The 18131-nt window shown below is 46.9% G+C and overlaps 1 protein-coding gene across 7 annotated transcripts in view; it reads right to left on the bottom strand.

Moving 5' to 3' along the window:
* Positions 1–1022: 1022 nt before the first annotated feature.
* HUWE1 (HECT, UBA and WWE domain containing E3 ubiquitin protein ligase 1) overlaps positions 1023–18131 on the bottom strand; it is a 153999-nt gene continuing 136890 nt past the window's right edge. For 6 of the 7 annotated variants that reach the window (XM_007991784.3, XM_073013656.1, XM_073013659.1 and 3 more), the window contains 18 exons: positions 16994–17540; positions 15701–16301; positions 14750–14871; positions 14482–14638; positions 13075–13207; positions 12606–12808; positions 11887–12014; positions 10480–10576; positions 7765–7920; positions 6944–7189; positions 6462–6579; positions 5683–5823; positions 4630–4917; positions 4398–4503; positions 3605–3722; positions 2736–2917; positions 2223–2413; positions 1023–1641 (listed from right to left, as the gene is read on the bottom strand). In XM_007991784.3, the coding sequence (XP_007989975.2) occupies positions 1539–1641; positions 2223–2413; positions 2736–2917; positions 3605–3722; positions 4398–4503; positions 4630–4917; positions 5683–5823; positions 6462–6579; positions 6944–7189; positions 7765–7920; positions 10480–10576; positions 11887–12014; positions 12606–12808; positions 13075–13207; positions 14482–14638; positions 14750–14871; positions 15701–16301; positions 16994–17540 (3637 nt within the window). In that variant the 3' untranslated portion in view covers positions 1023–1538. The remainder of the gene's footprint in view (positions 1642–2222; positions 2414–2735; positions 2918–3604; positions 3723–4397; positions 4504–4629; positions 4918–5682; positions 5824–6461; positions 6580–6943; positions 7190–7764; positions 7921–10479; positions 10577–11886; positions 12015–12605; positions 12809–13074; positions 13208–14481; positions 14639–14749; positions 14872–15700; positions 16302–16993; positions 17541–18131) is intronic. The other variant, XM_073013658.1, reaches the window with a different exon arrangement.

Here is an 18131-nt window from a genome sequence, read left to right as displayed (position 1 = left end):
TGCAATCCAAGTGCACTGACGATGGAAAGCTTTCCCTGACTCTCGAGGCTAGGCCAGGCACTTCTATGTGTCACAAAACTAATCACTGTCTTCACCTCCCTACTAGAAGCTCAGTAACAGGGACGGGGCGATTCCTCTGCCTTCTCAGAAGGGCCAGGTACAAGAGTGGAAACACTAAAAAAGGGGGAAATGGCTAGCAGCCTTGGCTCCAGGACCAGGGGATCAGCTTAAAGACACACCCTTGCTTTCCTAGACTCACGCTTTGGGACAAGGTCAAGGGGACAATCTGTTCAGAAGTAGCACCCTCAGGGAATGAGAAAAACCACACAAGGCAAGCACCACTTGGGGATATTTTTTCTAACTAAATTTTTATTAAATTATTTTTTTCTTTGAAGGCTGGAACCATCGAAGTCCTTAGATCAGCTTTAAGCACTGGAGTAAAAACCACGAGGGACTACAAGGTGATCTGTGAACAGACTGGCAGACAGATGATGAGAGAGGGAGTGACAACAAAAATAGACAAACAAAAAGAATGGTCTTCTGGTGACCTAAATTACTTGCTTATTAAAATTTATTAGAAACAAACAAACATTAATGAAATAAAAACCTAAAACTGAGCCCCAGACTCAAGACTACTGGAAAGGCTCACCAAGTAAAACCCTGGGCTGGGTCAAGTGAGCTCTGTTTTGTACAACCTGCTGCAGTTTGTTCCCCTTGAGCAAGGTGATGCTTTGTCCTGGGCTGCAATCTCTTAACACCATCACCATCCCCAAGTGCAGCTCCCATTCTAAAAAAAACAGATGCCCCCACCCCCAATTTCTGGTGAACTGCCAATCTCTCCTGACTGCAGAAACTGACTCTGAAGGATGAAGTTGCACCAGTGGTGGAGGTAGGTGGACAAGTGGGTCGGGCAGGGATGGTTTCCTGGAGAATCCATTCGGATCTTTTCTCCAGATGCCTAGCATGTGCTTAAGAGTTTTTTTTTTTTTTTTAAAGTTTGAAAAAAACTCCATTGTGAAAAGTAAGTTATGAAGAGTGCTCTTTATTTGAAACCTCCACAACACAGACGCCAATCTTGTCTCGCATTGAATCATTAGCTGTGCACATCAACACATTCCAAGCACAAATTAAGAAATGCAAACAGAACAAAAAAATATATATATATATAATTTTTTCCCCTATCCAAAGGTTTCAAGTCTCAATGCAGCAAATCCTTCTGAACACAGAATCTGAGGAGCACACTGTTCAAACAGTTGGGACAGACAGGTCCCTGCAAAGGCTACTGCCTTTTAAACACATGGGGCGGGGATCATGGACGGCATGGAAAGGGGAGAGAAGGTGAGGAAACAGGTGGCGGGGAGAGAATGAGAAGAGGAATAGGTATGCGCTGGGGAAGATGGGGCAGCTGGGACACACACGGTGAGTTGGTGGATTTCATTTATTGGTTTTTGACAATTTCTTTCTGGTTCTTTTTTTAACTCCCCCCTCCCCAGGTCCAACAATGGTAAAAAAAACCCACAGAGGTGGGCAGGGCCTTATTAGGCCAGCCCAAAGCCTTCAGAGCACTCCTGGATAGCCAATAGTAGCATGTGGCGGAGCTTCTCAAAGCTCTCATAGGCAGGCAGATCCAGCTGATTAAAACTAAGGAAAGAAGAAAGATCAGTTCGTGGTGAGGGATGACAGATAACCAAACCTGTGTGCTCCCATGGTGCCCACCAGCCCCTCCCCTCCCTGAAGAAACCAACTCCCTGCTTCTTGATGACTCCCAATCTTGTCTCAGCCCAGTCTGCCCTCCTTTATCTGGCTCCCAAACTGGCAATCGGGCACCAAACCAAAAATCTGACCCTGTCACTCCTCCTTAAACACCCTGGCCTCACTCGCCCACAGGCTAAAGTGCAAACTTGAAGGAGGTTTTCAGAGTCACTCTGTTGAGCTCTTTAGACTTCTGCTCCCTGCAACTCCTCCTTGCTCCAGTCACGCTGGTCCTGGAATACACCATGCTTTCTTGTGGTGCTGTTTACCTGCCAGTGTCTCCCCAACCCCCGCTGTGTCTAGCACATCTCATCTCAAACATCACCTCCATAGAAACACCAAATTGTGAGTTACCCAAGGTCCAGGACTCAGCCACATTTGCGTTCCCAATCTTGGGTAGGGTCCTGAAAACATCAAGTATGCAAGCTCAATCTAAGCGCTGAAAAGGAGAAACAAACCCTTCCTTTTACCATGTGTGAGCTGAAGGCAGGCGATCTGTGGACCTGTCATCTCGATGGATCTGAAACTTCTGAATGCCATTCATGCCTTCGAGGGCAGCAAAGCCTTGCAGGGGTACCTTGGAAGTACCCGTGACAAACTGGAGGAACTTGGCACGGTCAGCTTGGTCGAAAGAACGCAATGCTCTCCAGAACCACTGGATCTGTAAGAAAGGACCCATGAAGCCAGTGTTAGGCAGAAAGCTCCTAGAAGCAGGGTAGGGGGATGGAATCTGGGAAATAGGACTGGACTTGGTATCTGAGGCAAGTCCCTTCTGTGGGACGAGCTTCAGTCCCTTTCATTCATAAGATGGCCAAGAGAAGTCGGCTATGCTCCAGGAGAACAGAGTTAGATATAGGTAGACTGTCTTCTACATGCACCGTCCTCTAAGAGTACTACGGGTTTATTTGTTATCACACAAACTAGCGTTGCCTAGAAGACCATATGAGAGGACCATATGAAGAGGGATGCCAGCAGCAGCTCACCTGAATAGAGTTGGACTGGTACTTGTGGTATTCAGTGTTGGATTTCAGATCATCGATGTCAATGGTGGGCAGTCCTGATATAAGCAGCTCTAACTCCTGCTCAGTGAAGATGGAAATGAGGCGCTTTGGAATGATCTCATAGAAGCCTTCTAAGAAAGCCGCCAGCTGCTTGCGGATGGCTCCTGGTGAGATAACCAAAAAGCCACATGATTTCTAAACTCACACAACTGTAGAGGTCAGAGATCCCCAGTCTGGCTCCCATCTACCACTGTTAGCTGGGACTACAGGCATGCACCACCACGCCTGGTTGATTTTGCCCAGGCTAGTCTCAACTCCCTGGACTCAAGCTATCCTCCTGCCTCAGCCTCCCAAAGTGCTAGGATTACAAGTGTGAGCCACTGTGCCCAGTGGTGTTTTTTTGTTTGTTTTGTTTTGTTTTTGAGACGGTGTCTCACTCTGTCACCCAGGCTGGAGTAGAGTGGTGCAATCTCAGCTCACTGCAACCTCCACCTCCCAGGTTCAAGCAATTCTTCTGCCTCAGCCTCCCAAGTAGCTGGGACTACAGGCACACGCTGCCACACCCGGCTAATTTTTTATTTTAGTAGAGACGGAGTTTCACCATGTTGGCCAGGCTGGTCTCAAACTCCTGACCTCAACTGATCCACCCACCTTGGCCTCCCAAAGTGCTGGGATTACAGGCATGAGCCACCACGCCCAAAGTTAAGTATTTGTGATCAAGTGTTTTGTCTTTTGTACAAGGTATTTGTGGCTTTGTCATAGTGGAGGAAAACAAAATATGCCTATCAAATGAATCAAGTCTGACCTCTTCTCATATTGAGCAACTAGAGGACTAGGAACATTTCCCCTACCTGTCATTCTCATCTGGCATACCAGGTGTACATACTCCTTCTTATTCTCCTCTGTTACCAAGATGTTGGCCCCATTGGGTTTGAGGTCACGAACTTCACACACTCCAAACTCTTGGACCTAGAACAACCAAAACACCAATCATACATATCAGACTTAGTCTAGGATGGGATTAGATACCGAGGAACACACCCTAAACTCCTTGCCATGTCCTGGGCAGAGAGATGAGGCAAGTCCATACAAAACAGTGACTTTTTTCACTACTCACAGCTAGCAACTCGCCTGATAGGGAAAGGCTTTGGGTAGGAAAGAGGAAAATACTCTTTGGCTCTAAGACCCACAAAGAAGCCAGAAGAGAGTAAGGCAACTGTCAGTGGTAAAAGGGAAAAGGAAATGGCTAACATACATAACGGAATGTAATCTCTTACGAAAACAATTTGGGAGAAGAGTAACCTTAATTACCTTCATTTACCCCCCACTTATATTTGTACAATTTTTCTACAATCAATAGCTGGTGTACAAAATTTCTACATTCACCCTTGGTGATGAAGAATTATGTACTAGAGCATTTTATTCATTTATTTATTTTTTAAATAAAGGTGAAACTAGGGAGTGGCCTGCAAATCCTGGTTTTCCTGTTTGTGATGTCACTCACAAACACCTGCTGCAGCTTTAAGAAGTCAAGATGCTTCCCTAGAACTATGAGAAAGTCACGCAGTGCTAGTTCTAAGGTGAACCTGGAATGGATCTTCTATATTGGCTGGAATGTGCTGTGATTAGGATTTCTTGACCTACCTCAGTGCTGAAGGTGAGGTCATAGCCTAGTGTGGAGACATCATTTTCCAGCAGATAAACCAGACCCTGGTAGAAGTGGTAATCTTCACTCTCCATATCTGTATATCTAGAAAAACACAATTATACAGGGTCATGGTTTGTGGGTTGGGGGAAGAGGGAGCACAAGGATGGGACACAAAAATACAAGACCCCCAGGACTGAGGATAGTCCCAGGACTATGCCTCATTCTCACCTGACTGACTTGCCCAAGATGTGTTTGTAAAAGGATCGAGTAAAGTAGCACTCCAGAAGACGGTTGTCATATACAGCTTTGGCCACAATGCGTCCGACAAACTTGAAGTAGCTGAGGTGGTTGGGGTTGCAGTGGGAAGATGGATTGATGGTGTAGGTGACTCGATCACCAGGTGAGGTACGGAACAAGGCATACATAGGGTTAAACATCTCTCGAGAGATGATCATGTACCACTCCCGCAGGAGCCCGCCAGCATCCTGCCCTTCTTCTCCTTCAAACACTATATACCTGCATAAGAAAGCAGAAGCAGAAAAGAGCTGTGCAGAAAACCCAGGATACATCCAGTCATTTGTGCGAGTGAGAGACTGTGAAGCAGTGTCTGGGGGTGCAGTGTCAGATGAAGAGGTGAACAGAGAGTGCCAGGACAGCCCAGAAGTGGGGTGGAGATCTGGGACCAAACAAAAGCACCACTGACAGAGATGTCCCAAAATAGTCAAGGTTAACAGATATTCCGGAAAACACCAATAGGAAAGGTATCAGAGGAATAAATGAAGGCTTGCTTAGGTTAAGTCGGGAGGGGAGAAAAGTGGTATTAGAGAGGGATAAGCCCAGAGTCCAAATTCTTTGAAGGTATTTGGTGGAAGAACATGGCATATAGTCTGTCTAGGGAGACTCCCTGACCTCTTGTGATTACACAGATGGTGAGCCCACACAAGAGATGGGGAGGAATCATTAAATGACTCGAATAGGTCTTTCATCTCATCAGCTCCTATGCTCAGTATCAAAAACTGCTGATCTCCTCTAGGTGGCTTCAGAATCACCGGTGAGCAGTTACCAGTTTGGTGGAGGCCACTCATACATGGGCATTCCTAGTACAGCAATGGTAAAGCTCTCATTGCAAAGCCAGCAGGTATATCTTTATAAACACTAAAGACTTTCCTGTCTCAAATTTAGGCAGCACCTCCCTAAATTTGAGGCTAAAGCAAGCCATCACTACTGCGCAGGAGGCCCCACCTCCCACCCGCCATCTTTTCTCCATTCCTGGGCCCTTACAATCGATTCTTCATTTCTTCAGGGGATTTGCGATGCAGCTCACGATAGGAGTCTTCAAACACATGGTCACGACGGACATGCACAGCCATGTCTTCTTTCCGGAGCCCCTCATCTAAACGCTCCAGCTCTTGGCGAAAATATCTTGGGAGGTAGAAAAGGAAGGAAGACAGGATTAAGGGTGGCAGAACAAATTTGTTTGTGTGATTAGGAAGAAGACCTTCCACAATGATGCTTCCTCTATCCTCCAAACACTTTGATCTCTGCTCCCCACTGTTTGGGAAATGCCCAGTAGTTGGGAGAGGTAGATCACTCATTACCAACACTAAATTTTTCTTACCTCCACTGAGTAAGGACCCACAAAGATTGTGACATGTGATTTCTCCCACAAGCAGGTAAGCATGTACACATGCACGAGGAGGAGAGGCATAGGGAAGACTCCAGGAGTGTTGTGTAAGCCCTGGAACCCTGCTGTGCATGTACTACGGCCACCTGTGCCTCCTGTACTACCCCCAAAGGATGAAACAGAACTTTAGAAATCGTGTGGTTCAAAAATCATGTGACTCTGCTTTGCTGATGAAAAATGCAGATGGGGTGGAGAAGCCCAAGGAGTATTTAGGTATGGCCATCAATGGTACACCTGTCTCTTCCCTCCCCACCACCACTATATTCCAAGTGCTGCCACCAAAGGAAACTTGTGGCCTCAAGAGTAGCTTCAGAGGTGAGTTACCATTTGAGGAGTTCTCACCACCCCTCCACCCCCCAATATCCAGGACACATACTTGCGCTTGACATCAAAGTCGAGGACACGAATGTAGTCTACCAGGACAGCAAAAGGCCCATCAGCAAGGTGGGTCGTGGACTGCCGTAGGATCTGGTTTAACACAGTGCGGTGAGTCTCTGAGGGGAGAAGTGACAGCGAGAATTAAGTACATCATGGGCCCCAGAAGCTGTAAGACAGCCAACCAGCTAGTAACTCTCTCTTCCTTCCTCTTCCCTATTTCAGGGCTCTAAAAGGACTAATGAAAACCAAGGGCCAACCCTTGAGGTGTGAATGTGAATCTGAGTATTTCTATTCTAAATCTGAGGCTAGTATCCTGAGGCCATGGGAAACCATGCAGGGTTTACATACACAGGTGTGTACACACACACACACACTCTCTCTCTCTCTCTCTCTCTCTGGAATCGCTAAGGATTAATTGTATGGAACAACACTGTTTAAAATGAAGCCTTCTACACCTGGCAGCCTAAAAGTTCCCTGTACCTGCAAAGCGAAGGAACTTCTGTGTGTCAGGGGGCAGGCTTGAGGAGATGTGCATAGATGAGGGCTCCCGGGAGAAGAATGGGTCAAGGGAGGAAGGCGTGGCTGGGGTTAAGGGGGCAGGGGAGAGTGGAGGAGGCTCGTCCTTGATGTGTGCCAGCTGACTCTCACGGGTGTCTCGGACAGGAGGCTTGCTCTCCCGCTCTGTGGCATGGACCAGAAAGAAGGCCTCGACGGCAGGCTGTAGCACTAGGGGTAGGAATGATGGGAAAGTAACATTTTACTTTGCAAACTTCAACATGCAAACCTGTTTGCCCTCAAAAACAAATTATAAAAATAAATATGGAAGAAGAAATAATGAAAACTAGGCTAGGTGTGGTGGCTCACACCTATGATCCCAGCAATCTGGGAGGCCGAGGTGGGAAAATTGCTTGAGCCCAGGAGTTTGAGATCACCCTGGGCAACATAGTGAAACTTCATTTCTGATTAAAAAAAAAAAAAAAAAAAAAAGTAGAAACAATGAGAACTTGCAAGGAAATATGATAGTAGAACCAAGTCACAGAGGAACTTCCTTGATGCCAAAGAAAAATAGGATAGGTAACCAGTTATAAAGATTCACCTTCTCTACAAAGTGCAAGACACCAGCTATTAAAAGAAAAGGTCAATCTTTTTTATACTGAGGTCAGAGAAAAAACGCTTCTCTTTTGAATTCTCATTACAGAGACACTGAGAGGAATAACCTGGAAGGAAGAAAAACAAGCTGGCAGGAAGGTCCCCAGAGCAGACCAGTGGGTAAGGACCTGGGCCTTTAGCCCACAACTTACCTAGCACAGCATGCTGGTCATGGGATTCCTCTAGTTCCTTTAGACACTCCCCCAGCATGTCCCACAGCTCGTCCAAGCTCAACTGCTCACTGAGCAGGGGTAACTCAGGTGGTCTTTCTTCCTTTTCCTTCTCCCCCTGTGGGGTTCCATCGGAGGCTGGAGGGCACACAGAGGAGAGTCAAAGTTTTCAAAATTTCCCTTCTACTTAGCTTTTTCTAGACCAAACACACCAACTAATATACAGAGCAAGTAGAGGGGATCATTGGCCACTCAGTGGTACTCACCGAGCAACATCTGAAACAAGGTCTAGGACTGTACTGTATGGCATTTACATTGAATAGAATAAATAAAATAATGAATCTGGCTCCTCAGGTGCACTAGCCACATTTAAGGTGCTCAAAAGCCACAGGTGCTACTGCAGTTCCAGACAGTGCTAGTCTAGTCACCGCCTCACTAGTTTCAAGAGAATCTGTGGATTACCTCAGGGTAATGTGACAACAGTGGAGTTTTGGATGGTTGCTGTCCAGTTTACACAGGACGTTTTAGGACACTATCGTCATTGAATTCTGACAGCTGGCCTTGGAAAGTAGGCTGTCTTTTCCTCATTTTGGTTTCCGAGGAGGACAGCACCAGGACATCAAACTAGATCTTTCTAACTAACCCTAAGTCTAATGCCTTTTTTTTTTTTTTTCTGAGACAGAGTCTCGTTCTGCTGCCTAGGCTGCAGTGCAGTGGTGTGATCTTGGCTCACTGCAACCTCTACCTCCCAGGTTCAAGTGATTCTCCAGCCTCAGCCTCCTGAGTAGCTGGAATTACAGGCGCAAGCCACCATGCCCAACTAATTTTTGTATTTTTAGTAGAGACTTGGTTTCATCATGTTGGTCAGGCTGGTCTTGAACTCCTGCCCTTGTGATCCACTTGCCTTGGCCTCCCAAAGTGCTGGGATTACAGGCCTGAGCCACCACGCCCAGCTGTCTAATGCCTTCTAAATTAGTCATCTTGTCCTGGGGCAGTTTAAAACCCTGAGAAGCCATGGTGTGACTGATGGAACCCCATGGCTGGTACTTTTCCTGATATTCACTGGGGGCTTATTCTAACCTCTGCTCAGCAGCAAGACCCAGCCCCATCTTCTGGGTGGGGAGTGACTGTTTCCTCATCAACTCCCGACCCCCATACACCTGCCCTGCTTAGGTTTCTTCTTGACCTTTGCTGTTCATTCTTTACCCAAATCCTGACTATTCTTCAAGGTTCTGACAGCCTTAGGTTTGAATCCTGGCTCTGGTACTTGCAAATCATATTACCTTAGGTAAAAGAAGGTGAATACAGAACACAGGAATAACATCTATCTCCCCAAATCCTGATGAAAAGTAAATGACTTAATACAGCATTTCAACAATGGTTGTCCTACAAGGCTTCTGTAACCACTATACATGTGTTAACTCATTTAATCCTAAGAACTGAACATTCCTATTTTAAACAAGGAAACCTAATGAAGAGGTTTGCCTCAGGTCCCAGAGCCAGTAAATGGGGGAGCCAAGATTTAAAACATGGGAGACTAAGGCTGGTCGGCCGTGGCTCATACCTGTAATCCCAGCACTTTGGGAGGCCGAGGCGGGTGGATTACCTGAGGTCAGGAGTCCGAAACCAGCCGGGCCAATATGGCGAAACCCTGTCTCTACTAAAAATACAAAAAAAAAAAAAAAAAAAAAAAAATAGCCGGGCATGGTGGCGGATGCCTGTAATCCCATCTACTTGGGAGGCTGAGGCAGGACAATCACTTTAACCCAGGAGGCGGAGGTTGCAGTGAGCCAAGATGGCACCACTGCACTCCACTCTGGGCGACACAGCGAGACTACGACTCAAAAATAAATAAATAAATAAATAAATAAATAAATAAATAAATAAAACATGGGAGACTGAAGTGAGAGGATGGCTTGAGGCCAGGAGTTCAAGACCAGCCCGGGCAACATAGTGAGACTCCATTTCTACAAAAATAAAAAAAAATAGCTGGGCATGGTGGCCTGTCCCTTATAGTCCCAGCTACTCATAGCCGAGGCAGGAGGATTGACTGAGCCCAGAAGTTTGAGATTGCAGTGAGCTATGACTGCGTTACTGCATCCTAGCTTAGGTGACGGAGAAAGACCCTGCCTCAATAATAAAACAAAAGTTTTAAAACACATGCTGGGCTGGGCGCGGTGGCTCACGCCTGTAATTCTAACACTTCGGGAGGCCAAGGCAGGTGGATCACCTGAGGTCAGGAGTTTGAGACCAGCCTGGACAACATGGCAAAACTCCGTCTCTACTAAAAAAAAAATACAAAAACTGGCCAGGTGTGGTGGTGCGTGCCTGTAATCCCAGCTACTTGGGAGACTGAGACATGAGAATTGCTTGAACCCAGGAGGCAGAGGTTGCAGTGAGATCGTGCCACGGCATTCTAGCCTGGCAACAGAGGGAGACTGTCTCAAAAACCACCACCACAATAACAAAAAACCCCACAAAAACATGCTGTCTGAATGCATAATATCCCAACATATAGTTTCTTTACTACAGGAAAGAAAAGTGTGCCTTGGTTGTCAAACACCTGTTATCATTTACAGAAACCAGGGTTTACTGGAAGAAATGGGAAAACACTGGGCTTATATATGCTGGGAGCAGAGGATTCAGCAGACATTCCAGAAGACTTTTGCTCAGCTGGAAACAGGAAGTAGTACTGACCAATGGATTGAGTATCTTGAGCACTGGGAGATGGCTGGTCCACATCCATGGGTGATTCCTCCCTCCGGACAGATGCCTCTGACTGGCTAGACTCCGACTGGATAAAAGGGAGACAAAAATCACATAAGGGTGCAACTCTGCTTTCCTTAGAGGTAGGCTAGAGGTTGGCCCTTCCACTTCTCACACATTGAGCTTGCAAAGAAACTTCCCATATTTGGGTGGGGAAATTGTAGCTATCCAGGACAAAAGGATGCCTTTCTCAACTCTTCTGCTTTTCTCCAGTGTAAGTTTTCCAAGCTTTTCCCAACAGCTCCTCAGATGCCTACATTTCCTACAGTCTACAATCCAGATCTGTGACCAGTCAGAACTAGCCTCCTGTATACAAACTTCGTCGTCTTCTGGGGTGTGTGTGTGTGTGTGTGTGTGTGTGTGTGTGTGTGTGTATGTATGTATGTATGTATAAAAGATTCAGATGGGTGGAAGGTAGGTTTGCTCTTTGTTTCTGTTTGCTCACAAAAGGGGAAATAACAGGAGAATTAGAGCAACCTCTCATGAGTGGGATAATTTAAAAAGCCAACATCTTTTTGGGTAATGGGAAAGAGACTAGGCAGAAAAAATACTCCAGAATAACAGCTTTATTTTCCCTTTCTACCTTCCTAGAGTCACTTCCCTTAAGTTCAAGGCTTTTCCCTGCCTATTCAATAAAACCATACTGTGTAACAGTAATTATATGCAAAGAAATATCAGGTCTTAGGATACCTTTCTTGGACCTTGGAAAGGTAACTTACATGTTGCAAGGACAGGAAAACAATGAGGGAGTGCCACAGCATACATATGTGATGCCAGGCTTTTACTGCAGCCACTCAATGCCGGGACCCCAACACTGAGTTGGCTATTTAAGTACCTGAAGGTTTCCTCCTAAAAGTGCCTGAGTGCCTACGTACCAAGGGATTACAGAGAATAAAGGCAGAGGGCAGGGTGGAGGGAGCAGCCACAGACAGAAGTGGCTGTGTGGGATATGTACCAAACTTGGGGGACTTTCAATGGTAGGATTCCTGAGATGTTTCTGATGTACCTGCATTGTTCCATGAGACTGAAAAAAAACTTCACCCCATATCCCCTCAGAACCCAGACAACACTTAGCATCAGGCAGTTTGCAAAAGCGCCACTGTTGACTGGATAGCTGGGAGTGGGGTATGATGGCCAAGCTTTAAATCAAATCAAACCAACAAACCAATCAACAAATAGGAAAACACCAACAGAAAGTAACCCTTTTGTCCAGAAGCATTCATATAGCAAACTTAATGCAAAAGCATACAAGGTAAAGGCAATGAAACCCCACTGATGACATGGTGGGGGGATGAGTGGAGAGACAAATGAATGAGGGGCCACAGGCATCATGCTAACCGTTGCTGCTTGTTGCTGTCTCCGCGCCCTTTGACCCTCACGTACCATTTGTATAATGGCATCAGCCTCAGCCTCCAGCTGCCGAACAGCTGCCTGGATGCTGCTAGCTGAGCCTAAACCGGAGGAACCTGGGAGAAAGAGAAAGAGGAAGGCAAGATATAAAATATAGGAAGAGGGAAAGCCCAATATTCTCTCTCCTATCTCCTGGGCTGCCACAGGGCATCTTGCTGAGGTCTTTTGAGCTTTAGCTCAGGAAGCTTCAGAGCACTCATCATCAGGCGCTAAGATTTACCATTACAGATAAGGGCAGGGGGCATGATGCTAGACAGACGGATGGTTTTGTGCGAGAGGGTTCTGTGGGACAGGAGGAAAGAGGCAGGGAAAATGATTTGTCAAGCCACGGCTTAGTTAGAAATGACCAAGGAAGCAGAAAGGAGATGCACCTAGTGAGTTAAGTCTTGTTCAGCAAAAGGTTGGCCCCCAACTTCCCTGCCAGATTTCCACTCCCCCTTAATTCCCGCTCCCCCTAATGAATTTCCTACGCAGATAGCTTGAATGAGATGTAGAATGCAGCCATCAACATTCTGAAAAAAGGATAATCATTTTCCTTTTGGAAAGGTCAAACAGGAAGGAGACAGGCCGTTAAGTCCTGCACCTCCAAGGACTCTGGCTTTACCGCCACCAACCCTTCCCCTCAACTGGACACTCTAGTTCCATACCTAGCCTGCCTGTCTGCTTGGCTTTCTTGTTAGCCCGGCGCGTGTCGTCCCGGAGCTGGATGATGACCTGTAGTACCCTCAAGAAGAACTTCTGGGTAGATGTCTTGGATGTCAACATGGACATAGAAGGCAGCTGGAGCTCCCGGCCACCCAAAGGTCGCTTCTGAGATGCCACAATTACCACATTCTCAGCCATGTCAAACCTGGATAGTGTAGAGGTGGCTTGCGTATATTGACAGCATCAAAGTATAAACACCCAAAGCAAGCAAGGCTTCCTGGTGTCAACCAGAGGGGTAAGGAAACTCAGAAGGAAATCTTCCAAGTAGAAAGTAGAAAAAAATGGGTCAAGTGTGTATAGGAAAGATACGAAAATCACCCAGAGAAATAAAAAAGACCAGGAAACCAGCAAGAGCCATCTTCCAGAATATCCCAGATTCAAGCCCCCAGTCAAAGGGTGGCTACCACCCACCTGCTCTGCATTTTGCCCTTCAGCTTGGTGGTCTGTGGCTGCTCCTCGGGCAGGCCATCAGGAGAGAGGGTTTCACATTGGGCTCGCCGCTGCTGCTCGAGGTTGTATTCCCGCAGCTCGGCCAGCAGGGTACCTGAGCAGGCAGAGGAGTCAGCAAGTGTTCAGAGACTCCCCTGGTAAAGTGGCTAAAAGCCAAATCTCTCTAAGACACCTGCTTAGGCCACTCTTCGTTGCTCAGTTGCAAAGAACCTAGAGTGAGCTGGAATTGTGCTCTGTTCAGCTTTTTATGTGTGTCCATGGATCGTCACCTGGGACTATCAATTTACCTATGGCCACAGGGATCTGCTTAATCTGTATGAAATGAGTTTCATGTAGAAGAGAAACAGTATCTCCTCTGGAGCTAGACAGATCCTGATTGAAATCCCATATATCTCTCAAAATTACTGAGGTTCTGTGGTGGTTTCAGGCAAATTTCTTGACCCCTTGCCCAATTTGCTTACCAATATTAATATTGGGAATATTACTGCCTAACCTCACAAGGTTGCTATAAGAATTAAGAGATAAATACATGGTAGACTGCCTAGACAGTGCCTGGCCCATAGGTGTGGAATAGATGGTGGCAGCCAAGAGAGAAAGGTCAGAGGCCAAATTCTTTCTGGAAGAATGTTGTAATTTTCATGCAGCAAAGAACACCCTGAGTTATACAGGCCAACCAACTCTCCTATCACCCCAGACTTAGGGACATGGGAGTGAAGGAGAGACAGAACTAAGTATGTAGCCAAGATCTAGGGAGACTCATGATTGGGATGAGGGTGGGACAGGGTAGAGAGACTCTATGTTGAAAGAAAACCTGGCTGTACTCCTTGGTCCAATCACTTTATCACCCTGGGTTTTGGCTTTCTTCTCAGTAAAACAGGGAGGAAGATGATAGAAACTAGGTAATTTGTAACTGTTCTTAGAATTTTTTATCTTCAAAATTACACAAGAGCAGAGAGTACTATTCTGACTCTGTAATTCCTGAGGCTGAATGCAGTGTAGACACATACTTTGAAGGGGTGAAGTTGCCTCAGCAGTCTTATCACAGGGTTATTACGAGTGCCCAGCATGGAGAAGACAGGCACTGCTGTTCCCACATGTTCTTTTTTCCCTTTATTAAGCACCAATGTGTGCCGGCAGCGGGGATGAGGAGACAAACCCAGCCTTGCTTTCAAATAACTGAGCAGAGGAAAACAGATGATAACCCAGGGTAATCTGTGTTACGACAGACAGAAGGAGCATGGAGGCTGTGTTATAGGGACATGGAGGTATCTGATTCAGCTTGGGGATTCAGGAAAGGATTCCAGAAAGAGGAAGCACCTAAATGGAAACTTTCAGAAAGAGAGAAGAATGCTTTACTCCTGCTATTACCTATTTGTTTACAAAGGGTATAACCCAGATGGCGGGCTCCATTCAGTAGCAGCTTGAGAACAGTGTCCCGGGTCCCAGAGTCCCCCCGGGAGAGCTGCAGTAGTACGTTGGCTGCATCCTCTAAGCCTTCCTCAGAACAAGAGTGGGATGTCAACACCTGAGAAAAAGAAGACAGGAGGAGTAAGCTCCAGCCTGAGAACAAAATCATTATCTACCCTGTTTATCCTTTCTCCCCAAGTCTTAGCAGGTCAGAAGAGCTTGGACTCACCTCTACAGAGAGCTGTAGCTGGTTTTCAGTGAGGCCAGAGGACACCATCTTAAAGTCTGTACTGCTGCTGCCCCCATCACCCACCTTCGCTGGAGATTTGCTGCCCTTAGTAGTGGCAGAAACTTTGAGAAAACAGACAGAACACTTTAAGCCTCTGTGAAACTCACAAGCCAGGGACTAAGTGACAAAACCAAGGAATCACTGAATTGCCCAGGGCTTCAAAATGGGAAAGTACTGAAAAGGAAAACCCACCCACCAAAGGCAAATCTAAATGACTTGGGATGCTAAAGGCTTTTTATTTTTTATTAGAGACAGGGTCTCGCTCTGTTGCCCAAGCTAGAATGCAGTGGTGCAATCAGGTCTCACCATAAACTCAAAGAGGACTCCTATGACTGTAACTTCTAAGCTGATCAACAACCCCAGGCATTTCTTCCAACTATTCCCCCACCATTATGGCCCCCTCTATTCTTTAAAACCTACTTCTTCAGATAATTCTTACTAATTTGTAGCAGGGACAGATTTCCATTTATTTCCGGGGATGATCTGGTTACTCTGAATCACACTGTATCCTGCCTGCCCTTTAACTATTTCCCATGAGAACTGGCTCCCTCAACAAGACTGCAAAGGCTGGGAATTCCCTGAGGATGGAACTTTCTTTCCTCCTTTTGGTGCCTAGCCTAGGGAAGCCACATTCAGTGAATGCCTGCTGACCTTCAAAGGTGTGTGTGTATGAGAGGCAGGGGAGAGAGCGAGAGAGAAAGAGAGACAGGGATGGAGGAAGGGAGAGTGAGAGAACTGGGACAGATGAGGTTGAGAATGGACACATCCTGCTCTCACAAACACAAACCAAGCTGATTACTATCACTGAGGGAGAACTATCTGGATGGAAAAGGGGGTGAAGTGGGTGCAACAGTATATACCCTACAGCTCCCAGTCTACATCCACACTTACTTGAAACAGTAGTGGTAGCAGTCGTGGGGGTAGTCACTGTGGTCGAAGCAGCTACGGCAATGGTGGAAATAGCCGTGGCAGCAACCAGGGCTGGAGCAGAAGTGACAGGGGTGGGTGCAGTAGGGGGTGTGGGCGTGGTAGAGGCGGCAGTGGTGGTGGTGGTAGATGTGGTTGAGGTGGCAGTAGTGGTGGAGGAAGCACCGCTGCCAGAATTAGCCTGTGCTTCTGACACCTTGTTTTCTGGGAGAGCAATTGAGATGAGAGAAAGGAGTCTGAGGAGTTTCTCAGTTAAGAGAGAGCTCCGGCGGATGACTGGGTGTGACAACATGTTCATGAGCTGCCCCAGTGGAGAGGCCTCAAGGCTATATGGAGAGGTTTCCCCCTCACCGCCAGCGCTCACTGGCACTGACTTCACGGAGTTCTTGCCTTTCCGGCTGACATTCATGTTGTCCAGTTTTACCAGTAAGTCCCAGAAGTCTGTGCAAATGCCACTGCTGGAGGACTGTGAGGAGCATGGGCTACAGGCCTTACTGCCCCTTTCCCGATCACTCTCACAGTTTGTTTCTTTGGTCCGCTGCTGTGTGAAGTGGCTGGGAAATACCTGCCGGGAAAAGGAGGACAGGCTTGGTCTAGGACGTCTTCACAGAGGATGAGCCTTCCTGATAGGGAAAAGACAACTGTTCCCAGACTCTCCTTCGGACAATTTTGGTAAATATTGGGGGATATGTCATATAAGAGTTTTATCCAACAGATAGTAAAGCAGCCTAGAGAAATGAATGAGGGCTTTGTAGCAATACAGACTCATGAGCAAACTTTTCCTGAGTTTTAGTCTCTGCACTCATAAAATGGAGAGGATAACTACACTTCCTTGCAAAGTTGTTGGAGATTAAACGACATGATGTATTGCACAGTGCCTGGCATAAGGCAGGCCTTTGATAGATGGCAGCAATGCTTATTATCGAAAGAACACTAAATTCTAGGTCCAGCTCCATCACTTTCTAATCATATGATAAAATGAATAAAATGTTCTGAATCCCAGGTTCTTCATCTGTAAAACAGGAATCATATAGCCCAGTTGTTTTGATGATTAATACATAAAAATGGAAAAGAATGAAAAAACCCCAAGAATATATAGGACAATCCCCCAGAAACAATACAGGGCTCAACACTTAAAATAAGAGCAAAAAGACACGCTAGCCTGCTTAGTGTTTAGCCTGCTTAGTGTTCAACTTTCACCCAGGCTCTTGCTGCCACCCTTCTTCCATCCCCAGGAGTTGGGTTCGAAACCCTCACCTTGGCCAGTTGAATGAGTGTGTCCAAAACGTGTCTGCAGACAACAGGAGCAGCTTGGGGGTGGATGTGGACGGTGGAGCCACCACTTGCATGCTTCTCTGTATGTTTACGCCCCCCTGAACGCTGGATCTGAAATATATTAGTCCTGCAGCCTAGGGCCGCATCCATGGATACTGAGAGCCAGGAAAGCTGGTTGGAGCTCTTCGACTCCATCTTGTGTAGCAGGTCCAGGGGACGGTTCTCATGGCTACTTGACCCACAGCTCTTGCTCGACTTTTTGCCCTTTTCCTCACTTGTAGTGAGTTTGGGTGTTTCAATGCATAGCTCACTCTCACTGCTGCGCTGCAAGATGGAGAGCAGACTGCGGATGACCCAGTGGCGGGTCTGGGCATGGTAGCAGAGATTTCTCAGTACTCGGTGTAGACGGCTAGTATTGAGCTTTGGCTCATCCACAAAAAGTAGGACCAGGAGACAAGAAAGGGCTTCGTGGTCCAGAAGGAGCCGTCCTCGGAGGCGGAGGAGAGTATCTACATTACTGCCAGAAGGCCTGGAAACAGAACATGGTTTTTGGGTAACACTTCAGTGGCTAGAGCTCTGGGATTAGGCATAAGAATGGGAGAGGGGAATGAGCTGGGTATCTCCATGGAAGCTTGAGAAAGGAGGGTGTCCAGTCCAAGGGCTCTTCATAGTAACAGCTGCCCTCTTAGGTGTCTACTATGTACCACGCACTTTACAATGACTGTACATCATCCTTTCAGGGCTGCTGTACAGCTTAGAGAATCAACCCCCACCCCCAACAGCTTTATGATGAGATGGAGTCTCACTCTGTCACCCAGGCTGGAGTGCAGTGGCACGGTATCGGCTCATTGCAACCTCTACCCGCTGGGGTTCAAGTGATTCTCATGCCTCAGCCTCCCGAGTAGCTGGGATTACTAGTGTGCGCCACCACACCCGACTACTTATTGTATTTTTAGTAGAGATCAGGTTTGCCATGTTGCCTAGGCTGGTCTTGAACACCTGGACTCAAGTGATCCACCTGCCTCAGCCTCCCAAAGTGCTGGGATTATAGGCGTGAGCCACGACACCTGGCCGAGAACCACCCATTTTTGAGATGATAAACAAGAGGCTCAAACAGGTT

Source organism: Chlorocebus sabaeus, chromosome X, assembly GCF_047675955.1.
Source record: "Chlorocebus sabaeus isolate Y175 chromosome X, mChlSab1.0.hap1, whole genome shotgun sequence".
Taxonomy (NCBI): domain Eukaryota; kingdom Metazoa; phylum Chordata; class Mammalia; order Primates; family Cercopithecidae; genus Chlorocebus; species Chlorocebus sabaeus.
The sequence above is the reverse complement of the archived record's forward strand: the minus strand, read 5'-3'. Positions and strand labels throughout refer to the sequence as shown.